This window comes from Pyxicephalus adspersus, chromosome Z (genome assembly GCF_032062135.1).
Source record: "Pyxicephalus adspersus chromosome Z, UCB_Pads_2.0, whole genome shotgun sequence".
In the NCBI taxonomy this organism is placed as follows: Eukaryota; Metazoa; Chordata; class Amphibia; order Anura; family Pyxicephalidae; genus Pyxicephalus; species Pyxicephalus adspersus.
Window position 1 is genome coordinate 74,042,670 of NC_092871.1, and position 21,307 is coordinate 74,063,976.

General features: G+C 38.0%; 1 protein-coding gene across 1 annotated transcript in view; it reads left to right on the forward strand.

Moving 5' to 3' along the window:
* The window catches only part of PDZD4 (PDZ domain containing 4), a 121,463-nt gene extending 100,914 nt beyond the window's left edge, over nt 1-20,549 (forward strand). Inside the window, exons 3-8 of the mRNA XM_072429809.1 lie at nt 1,472-1,562; nt 6,585-6,683; nt 9,342-9,404; nt 12,332-12,433; nt 13,190-13,300; nt 14,578-20,549. Of these exons, the coding sequence (XP_072285910.1) occupies nt 1,472-1,562; nt 6,585-6,683; nt 9,342-9,404; nt 12,332-12,433; nt 13,190-13,300; nt 14,578-16,191 (2,080 nt within the window). The 3' untranslated portion in view covers nt 16,192-20,549. The remainder of the gene's footprint in view (nt 1-1,471; nt 1,563-6,584; nt 6,684-9,341; nt 9,405-12,331; nt 12,434-13,189; nt 13,301-14,577) is intronic.
* Nucleotides 20,550-21,307: the final 758 nt, after the last annotated feature.

A 21,307-nucleotide genomic window follows, 5' to 3' on the forward strand; every position in this document is an offset into this window, starting at 1 on the left:
GTTTTTTTGCACTCTAACATGTCAGATATAACAAGGTACATTACGCAAAATGTCCTATTTAGGGATACACTTTTTGCTTAAAGAGGGGAAAAAAAATTAGCCAAGGTTGTCCATTGGGCCTCACCAGCAATGTCTCTTCGTTCTTCCCTGAGTTTACCACAGGTAACTCAACTCTATTCTGCTTCTATATAACGCTTTCGGTTTGTGGCAGGGTAGGGAATTAGGAATGTTACTGACCTCTTAGATGATGATTGCAAGCTGTTGCCATCTTCTACGATTGAAGTTGAAGTCTTACATTACATGCAGTTTAAATGAACTGTTGTGCACCATCTCTGCCCTCAGAAGCCAGTGGTATTCCCTGCTAGTCTGCACCAAATCTTAGGTTGCACAACTACCAAAACATCACTATCTTAAATTTACCCACTGTTGTTGACTCCACCTGCAGAGTCCACATCCAAATTGTCACTTTTGTTCAAAAATGGGCATTGTTGCTCAACATCTCTCCTCTTGACACTCTGAAATTACTTGAGAGAATCTGGTAGGTGTGTGCAAAGTCATCATTAGTAAAACATGGAGGAGGGAAATGCATTTTAAAAGAACTCAATGGGTTTATTATGCATTTGACCTCAAACTTGGTAGGCCCTTCTCCTTAAAATATCTTACACAGTGCCTGAAATGTGGTCAACCCTTTAGTGTCTGGTAATGTGCCTTGTGGTTTAGTCCATTTTTGAAAACTTTTTAGAGGGCAGTGTTTAGCCTTGTTGCCAACTGACAAATTGTACCCTCCCTTTTCACCCCCCTCCCCAACAGTTCCGGTTAAACTTTCACCACCTACTACCCCTATCATAAACCTGTATAAAATTAAATATCTATGTCTGCTGGCGACAAAAAATGTATTTTATTTAACTGGGTAGATGCTTGAGGGCCCAATATCTCACAGCTCCACCAATATCTTAATCGTCTTATGATAATTGATAAAATGGAATTGAGTGCACATTTGCAGACTTATGCAGGCACTGAGTGGATCCAATAAACACTAAGCAAATTGGCCTATCTTCTATGATGAGTACACCATACTAACTAACCCTTGAGGGAGTGCATAGAGTGAAGTTTGCATCTTTGCTTTACCCTTTCTGTTAGAGACAGAAACCAAAGTTCAATGAAATAACACAAGTGACTTGTTTAAACTTGCAGCAATTTCTGTAGATATTGCAAAATAAAGTTGGTTTTAAGAAGAAAAATCACTAGGACATGGGATTTATTTATAACTGACTACTGAAATATTCATAAATATATTTATGTGTACCCTGATCTGTTTAGTGGGCGCGTGAAAGAGGTCAAAACTGCTTGATAAGTTTCTCTATTTTAACATCCATCTGAACACAGATTTAGATTTCTTAGACAGAAATTTATTATTCGCTGTGTGATAAGAAGAACACTTTACACTGTATTTTTTTTATTCTGCTTATAGCCCACCAATCGGTAATGAATTTTATGAACCAGGGGAATATATGGATGGTGTGCAGCCAGATGTGGAGCGTGCTGATGAACTTGAATATGAAGTGAGTTGCTTCTTTTATCCATATTAATTTGATGTGGATTTTACTGGTAAATATACCCTCTTAACCTCCATCCTATACTTTTATTGCCTTTGGTATCTTTGGTAAAGTTTTTCAATTTCTATTTTTCCTCCACAAATGGTGTCTTGCAGTGAGTATTTTGCACCTCATTTTACTTTCTGATGGCCCCATCTAATACCATTAACTGTGTTAATGTATGTCCTGCTGTCAAGCCATACAATGTGCCCTGATGTTCTCAGACCTTTTTATAGAGTACTACATTAAAGGCACAGAAAGCATGTAAAATGTGGAACCTGGGTTCACTTTTATTTTAAACTAATAGGATAAAAAACCTGCTGATCATTAGTGATAGCACTTTAAAGAAGAAAGATATATGTACAACACATTTATCAAAGCTGTCAACAGAGAAATTTACCAAAATCATCAAGTCTGGGCAACAAGTAGATGTGAGTAATATGAATAACATTTGACCAAACAGAAGCTTTTGTTTGACATTGGCTAAAGCGGAACTGAAGTTTAAAATGCTCAAATCTTGTGCTATTAGTCCATGACAAATTGTTGATGAGTAAAGTACAGTGAAAATGTACTGGCGGCTAACCCACACGAAGTTGAACTGGTCCTGACATACTTGGTCTATTGGGATGGAAATAAAAGCCTTACCTACATCTATCACAGAATGATATTCACCTCCCTTCTTTGCAATTCTTTCAATAAAGGAGATTATATTAGGTACAGCTGATTTTAAATGAGGTGCCACTTTGTTTAGACCTCTGTAATACACAGTAATTCTCCATATCCCAACAGGCTTTACAGGGAACACTGTATCCCAAAATGGGCTTAAAGCAGGTCTAATGATCCCTACTCTCAACAACTCTTGAGCAGTGTCCCCACTTTCTTTGTGGCCCACTGGCAGTCTGTACTGCTTGAGATAAACAGGATTCTCTGGTGGAGGAACGTTGACCATAGCCTTCACAGCTCTTACCAGATATTCTTTTTGAGAATACCCATTCTCTAACTGCTGGTGTGATCTGCCCTCCCATACCTTCTACATCTATATGCAAATCTCTTCTTTGTGATGGGAGGGGTTTCTGTATAAAAGTGTAATTTCAGCTCCAGTATGAACTAAAGCCATCAAATGTGTAGGAGATGACCACTTCCTGCATTATACAGTGACAGGTGCATATGGTCAATGGTTTCCTGCTGTCATTGCCATCACTGCTATCACTGGAGACCTGCCTTCCCATCATAAAGAAAAAGGAACCTCCCAGCCTCCCTTCCTTAGACAGAATATGTTTTGGACTAACAGGAGGTGGATGTTCTGTCTTCTAACTGTAGGCTAATGTCATCACTAGTGGACTTTTTGCCTGACATCATTCCCTCATTTCTTTATTGCTATAGCAATTCTGTTGTAGAAAACCCATCTATCTAATCTTTAGGTACTAATGCCTTAAATGATCCACCCACATTTGTCTCCTAGATAAAACCAAACTAGTTTTCTCTGTAGTTCTGTTTTCTTTTCTGCATTTCTCTTGTGTGATGTGACCATCCTTGCTTATTCACATCCTGTCTGACCTGGGCTACACCCCTGACATGTTTGGTTTTAGTTTCCTTTAGCTCCCCCAATTGGTTTTAAAGGGTAGTGTCTTCATGAATCTTGCTATTTTACCCCAGGCCTACTAGCAAGGACAATAAAAGAGCTATAAGATTAAATAGTGCAGATTTAATCAGCTGACAGTGTAGAGCAGATGTGAAGGGTTCCATAATTGGACCCATCCATTCTTGAACCAAAGTCCAGTTATACAACCCATCTTACGTAACCTCGCAATACTCTCACCTATTGTTCTCTAAGAGAAAGTATTTGCCAAGTTACTGGGACAATCATATAATAAGACTATTCCATCTCTCACAAGGTGTAACAGTGAAAAATTCACAGTAACCTCTCCAGCCTTGTGCATGGCCTGGTGAGATTGTGGATTATGGGTAATCCCACAAACGTAGGACCCAAGTTAATAGGGGTTCCCACTCTTTTGTCTGTATCGTTTAAACTCTCTAGCGGTAATCCCGAGTGTGGCTCGGGGTGAATTATCCTTACCAAAAGCGGTAACCCTGAGCCACACTCAGGGTGGAATTGCCAGGGAGTTTTAAGCCTTACCTGGTCCCCACGTTCCTGCTGCATCCTCCAGTGATGCCCAGCTTTTGCTTCAGCAGATGCCGGCTGGGCAGGGTGAGTGTGCAGCTGGAGGATGGGACTCCGCGGCTGGGAGGGGGTACCAGGCAGTAAATTAAAAACAAGTTTTTTTTATAAATGTACTGTTTTGGCATTTAAAAATACTTATTATTCAGACAGCCAGAGAGGTAAATAAGCTCTTGGATTTCAGTTTGACTAAATTTCCATATCTCTTCAAATTCTACATATCTGGGGTTGTAGTAATGCACCTCCCCATCTGCCATATGCTCTCTATCATGTTGACTTTTCCTATGCTTAGTTATAAAAGAGGTCTGGCACAGTTTTTCTTTCTCACTGAGTGATCATCATTAGTAATATCAAATTCTATTTCCTCATCATCACTATCACTTGAAGATAACACATTCTTACAAAGCCAATAATTAGATGTGAATACAGCACATACGCTGGTTTTACTAACAAGCTTATGAACCTTCTTTTTCCATTCATTGATTTAGTCATGAGGGCTCTACACACCTTTATCAAAATCATGCGCCCTACTAGCAGCTGATTGTACACTTTCTGAAGCAACTGCCAGCTGGTTGTTTAAAGCCTTAAATTTAGCCTCTGCTTTCTCATTTCTTTGAGTTTTAGTACAAAGAGAATCAAGGAAATTCCAGCCAATGTAGGACATGACCTTCCTCTTTGTTTTACTTATGTTCTATTTAATGGAGAAGAATATTTAAAAAATTCCTGAGCAAGAGGAATCCATTGACTGTTTTTGACCCAGGTAGGCAGGTTGACCGTTCCCTCCTGGTCAACAGAAACCTCTGAAGTTTTACCTTTAGTTTGAACAACATTTTTACTTAGCACAACTACTACTAAACAAGACTGATTCAGTTGGACTTCAGTGCCGATCTCGGCCACAAACCCCCAAATGTTTTGCTTGGTAGCAAAATCTTTTGCTATATACTTGTATAGCTAACTGTTTTCTCAGTACAGTCCAAGGAACACAGCTTGTTTTGTGGTTTTATGTTTTTAATAAATGGTGCGTAAATAAATTATTCTGAGTTACAGGAAGACACAACAAAACATACATTTTTTCTAATTTTGGTTCTGTACATTACCATAATTAATTTTAAATGAAAGAACTCAGATGCAGTTGAAATGTAGACTTTCAGCTTCAATTCAGTGGGTTGGACAAAAAAGATTGCATAAAAATGTGAGGAACTAAAGCCTTTTTTTCACAATTACTTCATTTAGGGTGCTCAAAGGTAATTGGACTAACTAAAAAGCTGAAAATAAAATGTTAATTTCTAATACTTGGTTGAAACCCTTGCAAGCCCTTGAACTCATGGACATCACCAGATGCTGAGTTTCCTCATTTTGAATGTTCTGTCAGGCCTTTACTGCAGCGGCCTTCAGTTGCTGTTTGTGTGTGGGCCTTTCTGTTCGAAGACAGATCAAGTGACTGACTTGGCCATTCAAGAATATTTCACTTCTTTGCTTTAATAAACCTCTGGGTTGCTTTGGCTGTACATTTTGGGTCTATGTCCATCTGTATTATGAAACGCCTCCCAATCAATTTGACTGCATTTAGCTGGATTTGAACAGACAGTATGTCTCTGAACACCTCAGAATTAATTCGGCTGCTTCTGTCCTGTGTCACGTCATCGATAAACACTAGTGTCCCAGTGCCACTGGCAGCCATGCACGCCCAAGCCATCACACTGCCTCCGCCATGTTTTACAGATGATGTGGTATGCTTTGGATCATGAGCTGTTCCACTCCTTCGTCATACTTTTGTCAAACCATCATTCTGGTATAGGTTGATCTTGGTTTCATCTGTCCAAAGAATGGCTTTTTTAAATGTTTTTGAGCAAAGTCCAATCTAGCTTTTCTATTCTTGAGGCTTATGAGTGGCTTGCACCTTGCAGTATACCCTCTGTATTTACTTTCATGCAGTCTTCTCTTTATGGTAGACTTGGATATTGATATGCCCCCTCCTGAAGAGTGTTGTTCACTTGGTTGGCTGTTGTGAAGGGGTTTCTCTTCACCATGGAAATGATTCAAAATTAGAAAAAAGTTGTCTCTGTCCACACTTCTTAGTGAGTGAACACTGGCTATATATTTAATAGAACACACAAAAGTTACTGAGCTTTTGTAAAAGAGTTTCACAATTTCCTCAGCAAACAGAATTCCGGCAATAAGCTATCACCTTGGAAACCGGGGCACTTGATCTTGAGTCTTTGTCTTTTGTAGTTTCATAGTATCCTGTCAGCCAGGCAGGGTCTTTTCCAGCTTCCAGCTCCCTGGTTTCTCAAGAAGGACACAACCAGGTGTTCCCATTTCCATTTTAGAGGGAAACTTTTTATCAGGAAAGTTTGTGGCCACTCCCAGTTAATCCACAAACTCTCCACTCAAACTTAACATTACAGTCTATCATGGAAGCAGTCCTGTCTGCAAACTCTGGACGTCAGTCTTGCTCTTTAATGGCCATTGGTCAGTCATGTCAAAAGGTCAATCTGTTGGCCAAAACCTGTTTGTTGCTGTGTGTGCCTCTAAACAATAGAGAGATGCTATCTCACATGTGGATATATATAATATATTGCAATACAACAGCTGTAGCAGACCGGGGAACTAGTGAATATGCAAAGCATCTTGATGCAGTTGCAAGCCTACAACACAGGATTAAACAAAAAAGTTGTAAGGTGATTGTCACTGCTTGAAAATATGTTTTCCCTTTATTTTGCCTATAGTTCTTCCATTTGCTTACATATATGATAATGTGCTTGTGCATTTTTCTGTGTTGCTAGTGTCCTCTCCCTCTTCGCTTGCAGGAAGTGGAACTATGTAAAACCAGCCATCAAGATAAACTTGGTCTAACAGTGTGTTACCGCACAGATGATGAAGAAGATCTGGGAATTTATGTAGGAGAGGTAAGACGTTGATTCCCTTCATAACTCCCTATATTCAGGTAAATTTTTACACATCTGGGAAAGTTGCTTTCTTCTCATTTGTATTCTCTTTAATGCGATACTATCAATCAGTCAAAATTTTCACAAACAGCAACTACACTGCTCCGCTTTTCTCAGCAGCTCCGCCTCCTCTCAGCAAACTTACTGAGAATAACAGAGCAGTGTAATAGAGCTGGTGTGCTGACAGGTGGTGGAGCTACAGAAAATGGCAGAGCAGTGTAAGTCTTACATACCATGCTCTGCCATTCACAGCAGCTCTGATTCAGAGCAGTGTAAGGAGGGCCACCAGCCCTCCTGCTGCCTGTGCTTCTGTCATCTGTGGCTCCAACTAGTCCACAGCCCGGGGAGTGCGGACCTCTGTCTTATGAGGCCCTGTTGCCAGATCATTCATTGTAACAGCAATCTGTCAGTAAAATTTTATGTCTATACTATATATTTTGGGCATGCTTTTTACATGTGAAATCCCCTTTGTGCAGACATCTAGAAGCCATCATTGAAGTGATGACAGCAGTCCCAGCAAGTTCAAAGCTCTCACTCAAGTCATACACATTACTGTTCCCCTTCTTTCCTATCCAGACTGCTTACCTCAAATGGTTTAGTGGAAGATAAGTGGAGCTTTAAGCACAGACACAAAGAGCCTTTTTTCACCTGTGCATTGGAAAACACACATGCATTTTCCTTAAAATCTAAAATGCATTTTTTTTTGTTGCATTTGAATTTACCACTACATAAGGCCATTTCTAAATGTGTTTTGCATATGTTTTTCCTACTGAAGTCTCATATTTGACATGCGACTTACCTTATATACCGAATTTAAACAAATCCAAATATAATTGCCCTTATCCTAGAAGAAAGCCTCCTTCCCTTTCTGTATTTATGCTCAGTGCCAGCCCCCTTAATTAATCAAATACCAACTACAACAAGAAAAGACAAAAAACAGTTTTTTTGGCATAGGTATGCAATATATTGAAGAGTATTACAAGGATAGGTGCACCAGGTGTATAAACTGAAATTCTTTTTCTAATCGCCTCTTGCAAGTAAAAAAATAATTGTTTATACTCAAGTATACTATACAAAATAAGGAACCAAGAAAAAGCATATTGTATTTTATTATGGTTTGATGCATTTGATGTAATCCACTGCTATATAATGACACTCATTCATGTAAAGAGCTTACCAATTTAAATTAATATTATTAACAATAATAAACATGATTTACATAATGCCAACATATTACGCAGCGCTGTACATTAAATAGGGGTTGCAAATGACAAACCGATACAGACAGTGACACAGGAGGAGGAGAGGACCCTGCCCCAAAGAGCTTACAATCTTGGGGCTGGGGAAGTATGCCACAATAGGAAGAGAGATATGTAGTGGTGGGAAGTAGTGAGAGTTTTAAAAGACAGAGGAAGATGGGTTGGCGAGTTTGAAAAATTGGGTTTTGAGTGCACTTTTTAAGAAGCATTAAGTAGGAGCAAGCTGAATAGGACAAGGAGGACCATTCCAGGGAATCAGGGCATCTCTAAGAAAAGTTTTGGAGCTGTGCATGTGACAAGGTTATGAGTGAGAAAGTTATTAGTAGGTCATTGGAGGAGCGAAGAGACTGGCTAGGGACATATTTTTCTACCAGGTCAGAAAGGGACATATACTGTGAACAATGTAGCCTGAGAGGAGGGACGAATAACAGTGTTGTTAACAGTTAGAAATATGTGTGTGTTTTTTGTGGGGTGGTGGGGGGGGGGGGGGGTTAGGCAATCTCCTACTGATCCCCGATCAGCCATCCCTTTCTCTGATGGCTTCTGTTTACGGCGACACAGGGAGAGCAAGTAACATACACGCAACTCAAGCATGTAGTTAGATCACTCTCAAAACTTTGTTTGCACACAGCCTATATACCAGTTCAAAGGCATGATCAGTGCATGACTACAGACATCTAGCAAACATGACAAATGTCCTTGTGATTTTCTCAAAACAGAATATTCATGTCAAGGGAACAGATAAAGGGAGGAAGGGGAGAGTTTCAAGGAAAAACATGAGTTTACTGATAAGAAGAGTACAACTACTTTCAACATAATTCAATCATCTACAAAACATAACAAAAGCACAAAAATAATTAACTTCAAGATGCAAAATTCCTCAGCTCCCTACATAGGGATATATGGAATTTGAGGGGTGGGATGAGATTTGTTTTATCCAGGTTGAGTTTCAGAATTCTGTCAGCCATCCATAGTGAGATGGGGCAGCAGGAGACAAGTCAGGGATGGACAAGTAATAACCATTGTTCATGTGTTTTGAGCATGCTGTAATCTTGTGTTGTGGTACACGTAGAATGTAAAGGTGTAAAAGTAATTTAGTCATTCCTAAAATGGGGGCCATGACATGCCAGGAGGCTATGCTAGGGTACCAAGCATTTCAGAAATTCAACTAAGCATTTAAAATACTTTTTTCTGTGCTTTTAACTGCAATGTTTTACGCTGGTGACTGGGCTCTGTCAAGATTTTCATCTGTCTTTACACATTTATTTGTAATCATTATTGGATTTATAATAATATAATTTATATATAGGCATAACACTCTGCTCTACAATTGAACATGAAATTATGTTTTGTAAAACAGGTAAACCCAAACAGCATTGCTGCAAGAGACGGGCGAATTAGGGAAGGAGACAGAATACTTCAGGTAAGTCACTGCCTAGTTTGTATAATAAATAAAGAGTATAGTCTAAGTGACAATACAATCATGTTACTGACAGAATCAGCACCAAGTTAAGCTACATACACACTTCCAATTATTATCGTTGGAAAACGAACGACGAACGTTCATGCACGATATATATGAACGATCGTATAGCACCGATCCTGCACATAGAGTTAACGACACGATCGTTCGTAGATATTGTACACACAATAGATACGATCGTTTGAGCGATAGAGGAACTATGTGCACGACAGGAAAGTGAACGGACGTTCGTTCATCACGCATGCTCTGAACATGGACGATCAACGAACGACCGTACACACGAACGATGTTCAACGATCGTCGTCCAATCCGATCCGTCGGTCCGGTCGTTCGTTTCCAGCGACTTTCCTCGTTCGTCGGCGTCGTTGGTTACTTTTTTACGAACGATTTTTTGCCCAATCGATCGTTCGTCGTTCGATTGGAACGATAAAAATTGGAAGTGTGTACGCACCTTTAGACTGCTTCTGATTAAACAAAAAAGGCAACCTGTTCTCAAAATTCAGTAGCTGGTTGCTAGTTCATAAATTAAAATACAGCCGTGGCTGCAATCATTGAGAAGAGTGTACGATCCCTGGGGCACTAGAGGTTTATTAAGTTGCAGAAGTAGCAAGTCCTTATTTCCACCCTTGGGCTCAAATGGACTCTATCCAGGACCATAGGTTCGATGACCAGAGGTTGGAAATTGTGAAGGCTCACATTTGGGCACAGGCGAGGTCAATACTACCTTTTTTTCTTTTTATTTCATTTGGAGTATTCATTAGGGTGTATTTATAAATGAATCTCCTGACATTTTTTCCAGAAGTTACTGCTGTTGAAATACTGCTACACTTCTTGTTTCGGTGCCTATTAAAAGAAACTTGATCACAATGACGTTTAGAAAGGGTTATTGTTTTGTTCAAGGTTCCCAAGTACTGTCAAATGCTTAGAGAAATACATATTAAACCATAATGATATGGGGTAGGTATCTTAGAAACAGTATCATACAATGCAGGGCTTGTGTATACTGTATTAACAAACTTCACAGTACCCCAAATTCTTCCCAATCTAAGTAAACCCTAAATTACCGAACTCTGGTTCACAGTGAGTTTTACAGTTTTATGGAGAAATAATAAAGGGTAAGACAGGAAGAAAAAGAACAAGGGAGAGTGAAATAAAAAAAGACAAAATAGGGGGTGGATTGCAAGGTTATGACTGTAAAGTTAGGAGCTCTCAATTTTCACTTCACATAAAAAGATACAGAGAAAGATCTGCTAAATAACCCACTGAGTGAAAGAACATTACCCAATAGAGCCACATTTGCCTGCAATGTTTGCGAAAGTGCAGGGATGTGCGCTCTTGCAGTGCGGATTGGGAGTGATTTGTGATATAACTTACAGCTAAACTCATTGTAATGCAGAAGGCTCAAACTGAAGGCTCAAACTCAAGACTGATAGATCTGTAAAAGGTTTGAATAGGAGGGTGGATTCTTTCCTAGAAGGGCCACACTTTTGGGCACTCCTATGAGATATGAAAGAGCGTTTCCCTATCTGAACCACAGCGCCAACAGCAATCAGGAACATCAATCGGATATATAGAATGTAGCACAAAAAGGACAATACACTGTTTTTTGCCATGAATGTTGTCATATATATGACAATTAAACTGAAGTTCTGTCTTACCCTCATAATATGACCTGTAGGTACAGCAAAGGAAATAAACCATATCCATTAAAGAGCAGCTTGCAAAGTCCAGAGGAGTACAAGAAACACAATTTGAAACTGTCTTACGGGTTCATCACTGACGAATTGGCTCTGTGCACAACTCCCATGAATAAATATGCCAAAACAAGTACATTGATCCCCTCTATATTTGCTCTTTTTGATTAGATCCCAAAAAGATTTTGTAACCTGAACACTTATTCATAGATTTATTACACATATGTTATATTGGTATCATACCTAACAAATACCAACATTAATTTTTATTTTTTTTTTTTTTCTAATGACTTTCACTTTCACATGGTGATGATCTTTGTATAAAATTCTTTTTGGTCCCACTACTTAGTTTAACAATTTTTGTTTCTTTTGTGCTTTTAACCTCTCATAAACTTTTCCTAAAATAGAATTGCAATATCCCCTACTTTTACATAAAATTGTAATCTGTACCTAAAATTGTAATTGTTATTCCCTGGCTTTTATTTCAAATATACGTCTGTAGAACAGGTCTGTCCAATCCTAGGATATTGATTGTAAGGTATGTTCTTTGTTACTGGTGCTTGGTGTGCACTTGAGGTGTGTAATATATCACAATGTCTGTGGGGTCTTTTCTAAATAGGATAATATTTAACAAGTAATTTGATTCTACCCGAACTCTAGCCTCAAGAAAGAAAAATTGTTTAAAATCATACTGCACCATTTACCTGAACGTGGCTTGGCTTAAACACAATGGTAATTACCAGGCAGGAGCACCATCACATGGAATGGAGGGAGCACAGTTCAGTGCTGTGGCAGCAATGCTGTTTAGGGTCATTCAGTACATACGCAGTATTGAACTCAGAAATTTACTTCAAGCCAGATGGGAAGAAATTGTAGGCGGGTGGAAGCCCCTGTATTATTACCCAGCTATTTAGTAACCACCCAAAAACAGCCGGGTGGTTACTGAAAAGTGCTGAGTGGCATGTCCAGCTAAAGGGGCTGGGGAAAACACTAATACTTGTTTGCAAATTAAGGGATTTACCTCGCAAGACAGGCAAATAAAGATAAATAGCAGGTTGAATAAATTAGACAATTAAAGGAAGTCTACATGCACTGTCATAAAATAACTATGATCTGTAATTGTAAATGTCCCGCCACTCACAAGCATTATGACTACCGTGTTCCCCATTTTAGATTAACGGCATGGATGTCCAAAACAAGGAAGAGGCAGTGGCTAAACTAACACAGGAGGAAAGCACAAACATCTCCTTACTTGTTGCTCGTCCAGAGACTGAGGTGAGCTCCTAAATACATTAAAAAAAAAGTTGCAAGTCCTGGCTAGTCAAAGCTGAGAATCCGATGAGAATGAGTCAAACCTCATGTCACCACATAAGTGGAGTTTTCAACATTTTTTTCTTTGGATAATGAAGGGTAAAGATTATAAACTCTGTTAGGCTTTTGTTGCCATTTTCATCTTGTAGATAGATTTTTTTTGGAGATTTCACCACCTTCGCCATTCTCCTACAAACATTGTAACTACTGAATCAAAGGAAATTCCCCTCAATGGCAGCAGTAAAAACTTTCAACCTGGTAGTTGTGCTTTTCAATAATTAATATATATAATATAATAATCACCTTTTGGTATGTGCTTGTAAAAATTAGACATACTTCATTAAATTAAGGGATTAAAAATTTATGTTGATAACCTTGAGCATTATCTCTTCCTGCATGGGTAAAAAAACAAAAACAACAAAAAAGAAATCATGGACCTTTATTGGTTTCATTATTCATGTACACACTCTGTGGTTCTTGATTCATTTCCTTTTGTGTACAGAACAGTGCAGACACTTTAAATAAAATATTTAGGGTATTTTCTAAACATCAGAGTGCTTTTCCAAACAGTTATCTCTGCTGCTAATTACTGTCAAAATCATTTTATTTATTCAAAGTAAATATTGAGAAAGTATGAATATTTAAAATATTATAGTGTATAAGGTAATGTATTTTAAATTTGATGGAATATTCACATTATTTTCCTTTGGTTCATTCCAGATGGGCAGGAGGTGGAAAGATAGTGACAGAGAGGATTTCTTGGATGATTTTGTATCTGAAAATGAGGAAGAACTTCAGACACAGAGAGTGACCTCTCCACTTCAGCAGCAGGTACCTAGCAACTTCAATCTAGCATCAAAACTGCATGATGTTCCATTGTAATCTCATCAGCCTTATTTGTATACTAATTAATTTATAATGATACAGAAGGGAAGGCAAGTGATTTAAAAAGATCTTTACATTATCTTTGCTTGTGTACAGCACTGGTTTGTTAATTTGTTTCTGGAATTTATTACAAAAGATCCTCAGTCTTCAGATATCCATTAGACATTGGATATCTGTACGAGGCCTAGGATACAAGATATTTTTTCAAAAGCATTGAAAAAAGTTTTTCCTAGCCAGGTTTAAGGGGGGCTGATATGGGCAGAACAGAAGGTGCACACACTCATTGCCATATATATATATTTTTTGTAATAAAAAACACATACAACTTTTTTGTATTCCTAAAATCTGAATATTTCTTAAAATATTTGTGTCAAAAATGTGTTGTTTTCTGTATCTGTAAGTATTCCTATACTGTACAATACAATAGTCTCATTTGAATGGAAATTTACCAATTGACTTGGACTCTATTGTTCATGGAAGTGTTGGGATTGTACAGCAATGCAAAGTTTAAAGCTTTTACAATAATGTTCAAAGTCTGCAATATGAATTCTTGACATTGCAAAAATTAACATGATTTTAAAAAAAAGTAGCTGCCTTTGCTACAAAAATAAGTTTTGGTAATGGACAGCCAATCCCTAGCTATCAGGACAAATAGAATGAATTTACCAATAGTGATACAGCAATTAAAGCTTAACTGAGTAGGTCTTATCCTTCCACACAAAAAAAAGTTTGTCTTTTTCTTTAGCCAATGTATGTGCTACTGTACTAGGTTTTCCCAGTAGGACTGTAGTATAAAGTTACATACATCAGTCCCGATAAACCTAGAAGCTCTGGGTGATTCTTGCATTATATTAGGTTTTAGGACAGAATTTCCACTAAGATCAAAAATCCCCTTTTTACTGTTGTATATATTTTAAAACTTTGATGCCCAGTTATATTCTGTGCTTCCAGAAAAGCATCCAGCTTTTTCTTAAAGCAATCTATAGTACTTTGCTAAAAGTATTTCCTGAGGGAGCCGGTTCCACATTTTCACAGACCTTACAGTGAAGAATCTCTATTAAATACATTTTCCTCCAAAGGAAAAAGTGCACCTTTCTCTTTTGTAGTGACCTTAAAGTGAATAATTGGGAAGAGAGTTCTCTATATGGACATTTATATATTCATCTTCATAAATGCAACATGTTTTGTTCTATATTTTCAGATAGACTGTTTTTGATTTATAGGTTGAAAATGAGGATGCAGAGGCAAGTCCTAAATCCCCACATCCATATCCACAGACTACAGGCCTAAGCCGCAGTCAGGAGCTGGACAGCGGAGTTGGACGAACGGATGAGAGCACTCGCAATGATGAAAGCTCTGAACATGACCTTTTAGGAGACGAACAAACAAGCAGTGCAAACACACCGGGCAGCCAGCGCCGTTTACGTTTCTTGCGGGGAGACAACCAGCATCCACTTCAGTGTCGTGAATTTCATCACAGTTTGGACTCCTTACTTGCTGCTGATGGATCAGGACCTTACAATGAAGTTCTTCCACCAGGTGCAGGGTTCACAGATGAGGAGTATGAAAGATACAGAGAACTACTTGAAATCACGTGTCACATGGAGAATGGTAATGGACCAGCCTTTCTCTATGCTCCACGACAAGGTGGACTGGATGTAAATCGCAATGAAAGTGTTCTTCGGGAAATGGCAGTTCTGGAGGAGGAGTTGAGACATTTGGAATTTAAGTTCCGCAATGTTCTGCGAGCACAAAAGATGCAACAACTACGGGAACGTTGCATGAAAGCTTGGCTTCTTGAGGAGGAGGAGAGTCTATATGACTTTGTAGGGGGGGGGAGTGCAAACAATGAAAGTTCTACTAAGCTTCCAGACATCACTGAATTACCAGAGAGATCAGACAAGGACACTACCAGTGCATATAACACTGGGGAGAGCTGCAGGAGCACTCCTCTTATGATGGAACCACCATTACCTTTGGACAGCCCCTTTAGGAAAAACAATGATCCTTCAGGAGCTTTTTGCCAAGCAGCAGAAAGCCTTTCTAACAGTAATATGAACAGAGGACATAGCAAAAATGTACCTCCTTACCCTGGTAGTCCAGAGCCAGTGCCATCCAAATTTCGATCTTTGTGTCGTGAAAGGCACCCAACAGAAGACAGGTTAAGAAGAGGATCGAAACCAGGAAATGAACTTGATAGGGAAAGCTGTGAAAATAGTCCATATCTAAGTAGGCGTCACCGCTCTCAGGGGGGGGAACGTTATCGAAGCTGCCTTCAACTGGCTCAGCCAAGATGTATAGATGAGCTTGATGTCGACCCCACATGTGGAAAGAATATTGGTGTGTCACAGGGGGCACATTCCCAAACTGAACCAAGAATGGAATGGAAGGTAAAAATAAGGAGTGATGGCACGCGTTATGTGGCTAAACGTCCTGTAAGGGACCGCCTTCTAAAGGCAAGAGCTATGAAAATTAAAGAGGAACGCAGTGGGATGACAACTGATGATGATGCTGTGAGTGAAATGAAGATGGGGCGTTACTGGAGCAAGGAAGACAGAAAGAGGCACCTAATGCGAGCTCGAGAGCAAAGAAAGAGGAGAGAATTCATGATGCAAAGCAGATTAGACTTTCTACGTGAACAGCAACAGCAGCAACAAAGTTCAGAAGGTAAAGGCGAAATGAGCATAATTGCTCTTAGCCACCGTAAGACGATGAAAAAACGCAACAAGAAGATCTTAGACAACTGGATCACCATCCAAGAAATGCTAGCTCATGGAACACGCTCAGCAGATGGAAAGCGTGTTTACAACCCCTTGCTCTCTGTCACTACAGTCTGATCAATTAACTATTCTCAGAATATCTTTACTAAATCTGATCCTAGTGACTATTGCCTTGCCATTTTGAACATTTTTACTCTGTCCGACTACAAAAGATCAGTCCGTCCTATACTGATATCTTTATTTTTTGGTGAATGTCAGCAGGTTAGCTCATCCACCAGCTTTTATCTCTAAGGAAATTCAGTGACAAGGTTTCAGCATATGATTACCCAGGTCCTTCTACCTTCTGTAGTTCTTGTAAGAGTGTCTCACTTGTCTCTCATCACTTGAAAAGAAATAAAGCTAGCCTGACTAATAAAGTTGGCCTTGTATTACAATTAAGGTCCATTCAATTACTTTCCTTTCCCCCAAAATAAAATGTCAAAATACCAAAAAATCTATATAAAAGAAAAATATACTGCATAGGTTAATGTCAAGTTTCTTCAGAATAGATCCTGGGGAATATTAGGTGGCTGAAATATCACATGATGAAGCTAAAACACAGTGCAGTATATTTTCAATGGGTTGTTTGACATTCCCCACGATCTCGCCAGAAGGAGCATAACTTCACTCTCACCTAAATGCTGTGAGCAGAAAGTCAGGGTAAAGTTAGTATATTTAATACTTTTCTCTCAAATGATTTTATTATTATTATTTTTTTTTTTTTTTTTGCAGTGTTTTGGTATAAGGAGAAGAAAGCACAATAATAAACAGACCATATGTTTTTGGCACCATTTAATAATCCTGCCTTGCTAACGGTGACTGTTGCTCATAGTGGTAGTTGCAGGCATCGACAACATCTGCAAGCGTTGGGTGCCTGAGATTGCTTTCTTGCAGAGTCACTAGAGGATGGACAGGTTTTATTAAATTTCTTCATCAGGCTTGCTTTACTTTTTTTACTCATTACAAGGCTGCTTTACACATTGATTTTATATTACAAATTGCAGTAGAAAAGATAAGAATTCAGTATGGTGGGGAGAGAATAAATTGCAATTCTAATAAGATCTTGCTACTGGAACCCCCAAGAGGTATTATGAATATGGGTGAATTGGCTCACTACAGGGCATAAGTAGATAAAACATGAGTTCTTTGTGGACTTAAACTCCAGTATTCACTTGATTTTCATGTATCCATCTAAAAAATTTGCTAGCCTTCAAATTTGAGAACATATAGGTGTTTAAAACACAGGGTGAACTTTCCAAACCAGCCATACCTTGTAGGTTTCACCTCTATATCATTTTAGAAGTTCTTTAAACTGGCAGAAACAAATGTCAAGTAAAAGTTTTAAAAAAATTCTGAAGGTGATTAGTAGATAATATGAACTTTTTTGACAAACTTTTTATAGGTGGAATAAAGCTGAGCACAATGTTATTGTTATTTGGAAGTATGCTATGAGGAAGAATGGCATAGCCTTTACCAATGTTATTACTATGCTATGTTTTTTACAAGCATAATCTGTACACGAGAATTTGTTGGAGATTACCATTACAACTTTACACTGCCAGCTTGCCGTTCAAGAGCACAACTGTGAGAACAGTAAGCAACGAGGTTCATGATGAAGGACAAAATAGCACAAAAGCAGTGTTGATTGAGAATTTGAAAATAAACATCTGCCTGTAAAATGTGAACATAACTAAACATTAGGCACTTTGTGCAGTTTCCTGTCTGTTGTTAACAATGTGATTGTGATGACCTTTGTTTGACCCTATTTATTAAATTATTTCTATTCTGTTTGAATGTTTGCACTCAAAAAAGATATGTACAGGCAGGAGATTGAATTTATAAATTACTGGAAGTGGAACAAACATTTTCTTTTTTCACAAATTATCATAAGCCTAAGCAATGCAAAATGAAAATATGAATTAATGTGAATCAATGGTCTTAGAGAAAAGGCCCATATCTAAACAAATCTCATTTTACATTCAGTACTACAAATTCCACTTCTACCATCAAATTGCTCAGTGAAGCTTTCAGATGTATTAAAGGGAAATCAGGGCAGGGTCATTTTTGATTTTTCAATGCCAAATTTAAAATTTACCTGTAATTTAGACTATCTGTATTTCAGGATTTACTATGCAGATGTAGTTTTTTTTTTTACTGGATTTTATCTCTTGTTATTTATCCTTTCATATGTTCAGTTTGCATTTCTTAGACTATGTTTCATTTTGTATTTCAAATAATATATTTATTTTTAAAGGGTTTTACAACAAATTTTGGGGAAAGTTTTGGAGTCACACATAGAAAATAAGAATTTTACAGCAGAAAGGTTTTTATGAAGTAACGTTGTTACAACAGTACACTTTGTTTTATCATTCAGGATATTTTAAATGGATGTTGAAATGTCTAGTTTTCTTTGCGCAATTGGATCTAGTTATTAATACAGAACTTCCCTGCACACCCCATCAAACAGATGTAATCTAGGGAAATATTCAATTTTAAACAAACTCTGTGACTACAGTATAATGTAACAAAAAATAGGAATGGTTTTGGAGGAGTCAGGAAGAGGAGGGGGGTGGGTTCCATTTCGTGGATGTCATTTCATTAAAACCTTATAAATAGCTTTGATAGGAAAGTTTAGAGATATAGACAAAGCTGAGCTTGCAACTTTCTGCCACTCCTGAACATTCAATATCTCTCCCAGATCAGAATCCCACTGGTGCATGCAAAAAAGTTTAAGAGGGTCAAATAAATCTAAGTATTCAGATAAATGTTCCCTTCTGCTTCTGAAGGAGCTGTATGATTTTCCAAATGCTGTCCTCTGGAATGGGAAAATCGCTCTAAGTTTGGATTTTAAAAAAGAACATACTTGCATGAATTTGAACATCTCTAAACCTAGGAGATAGTGTGTTTTTTTGGGTTTTTTTTGGTTTTTTTTTTTCTGTAGTGTACAGTGCTTCTAAAATCTCTTCCATCTAAGAGACCTCCAATACAGGATACCCCTTAATCAAGCCACCATTTCAATTGTATTTTGTCACATTTCCCAGGAGGGAATTCAGAGTTACCCCAGGGTGGCATTAGGGGTCAGTGTGAAGAGTGCAAATTGCGTTTTCATTTAATGGGGGACACAGGATTGCAGGTCGATCCACATTAGCGTTTCTTTAGGATATGTTGGACAAGAAACGGCTTCCCAAGCAGTCAGGGGTCTGGGTTCTGGCATGGTGCATTGACCTAAAGTAGCAATTTGTGCTGCCCCATGGTATACCATCAAATTTGGGACTCCGAGTCCCCCTAGAACTTTGGGAGTAAATAAAGTGGTGGCATTAATTCTGCAATGTTTGTTGCCCTTTATGAAACCAAGCAATTTATTTTGAATGTTTCTTAGGATGGCTTTAGGAATTGCTAAAATTAAAGTGTGTAATAAGAATAAGAGATTTGGGAAGAACATTCATCTCGATTGCTGGTATCCTGCCATAACTTGATGGTGGAGATGCCGACCTATCATTTAAATCTTTGATTATTTTATGAGAAAGGGGAGGTTAGATAGGAAATCCTAGTTATGGAATAGATTTTTGTTCCCAGGGGATTTTAAAATTGCTCTATTATTGGGAAACCAACACCTTTGGGGGGTTTAAGTTAAGAGCCAAAGTTTACCGTCAGGCCTGAGACCCCAGAAAGTATGTCTAATTCTTTAAGAAGATTAGGGAGCGTAATCAAAGTAGAGGAAATATTCAGCAGCACATCATCCACAAATAGCCCACATTTGTGCTCATTAGAACCACACTTAACAGCTTTTATATCTGGATTTAGTCTGATTGCTATTACAAGGGCAAGGGATAATGCAAGGCTTTATGTTAATCTAAAGAAAGCAGCATAGCTTCTCTTTTTTGAGTACCATCCTATTTTCCTGTAACAACTGAAAAAAGATCTAATGTTCCTCTAATTTGGTCTGGGGCCTGATGGTGGCGCAGGAAACCTGCTTGTTCTGGATGCATATATTGACCGAGAAAGGTATTATCCACCAGCACTTTGGTCATAATCTTAAGGTCACAGTTGATGACTGATATTGTTCCATAAATTCCTACCTTTGGAAGAATGGCATAGCCTTTACCAATGTTATTACTATGCTATGTTTTTATACAAGTATGATTTGTACATGAACATTTGTTGGAGATTACCATCAATGAAATTGAAAACTTTACACTGCCAGCTTGCCGTTCAAGAGCACAACTGTAAGAACAGTAAGCAACGAGGTTCATGATGGAGGACAAAATAGCACAAAAGCAGTGTTGATTGAGAATTTGAATATAACCACCTCCCTGTAAAATGTGAACACAACTAAACATTAGGGGTTTTGTGCAGTTTCCTGTCTGTTGTTAACAATGTGATTGTGATGACCTTTGTTTGACCCTATTTATTAAATTATTTCTATTCTGTTTGAATGTTTGCACTCAAAAAAAGATATGTACAGGCAGGGGATTGAATTTATAATTTACTTGAAGTGGAACAAACATTTTCCTTCTTCACAAATTAACAGAATGCAGTGTGAGGCACATTAACATTAAATGTTTTAAAATAAACCTGTCATAAGCCTAAGCAATGCAAAATGAAAATATGAATTAATGTGAAATCAATGGTCTTAGAGAAAAGGCCCATATCTAAACAAATCTCATTTTACATTCAGTACTACAAATTCCACTTCTACCATCAAACTGCTCAGTGAAGCTTTCAGATGTATTGGATGTAAAGGGAAATCGGGGCAGGGTCATTTTTGATTTTTCAATGCCAAATTTAAAATTTACCTGTAATTTAGACTATCTGTATTTCAGGATTTACTATGTAGATGTATTTTTTTTTACTGGATTTTATCTCTTGTTATTTATCCTTTCATATGTTCAGTTTGCATTTCTTAGACTTGTATTATGTTTCATTTTGTATTTCAAATATTATATTTATTTTTTAAAGGGTTTTTGCAACAAATATTGGGGAACGTTTGGGAGTCACACATAAGGAAAAAAAGAAACTTCCAACAATCAACAGTTTAACTTTTACAGTTTCCAATATTTTACAGCAGAAAGGTTTATATGAAGTAACGTTGTTACAACAGTACACTTTGTTTTATCATTCAGGAATTCCAAATGGATGTTGAAATGTCTAGTTTTCTTTGCAAATTTGGATCTAGTTATTAATACAGAACTTC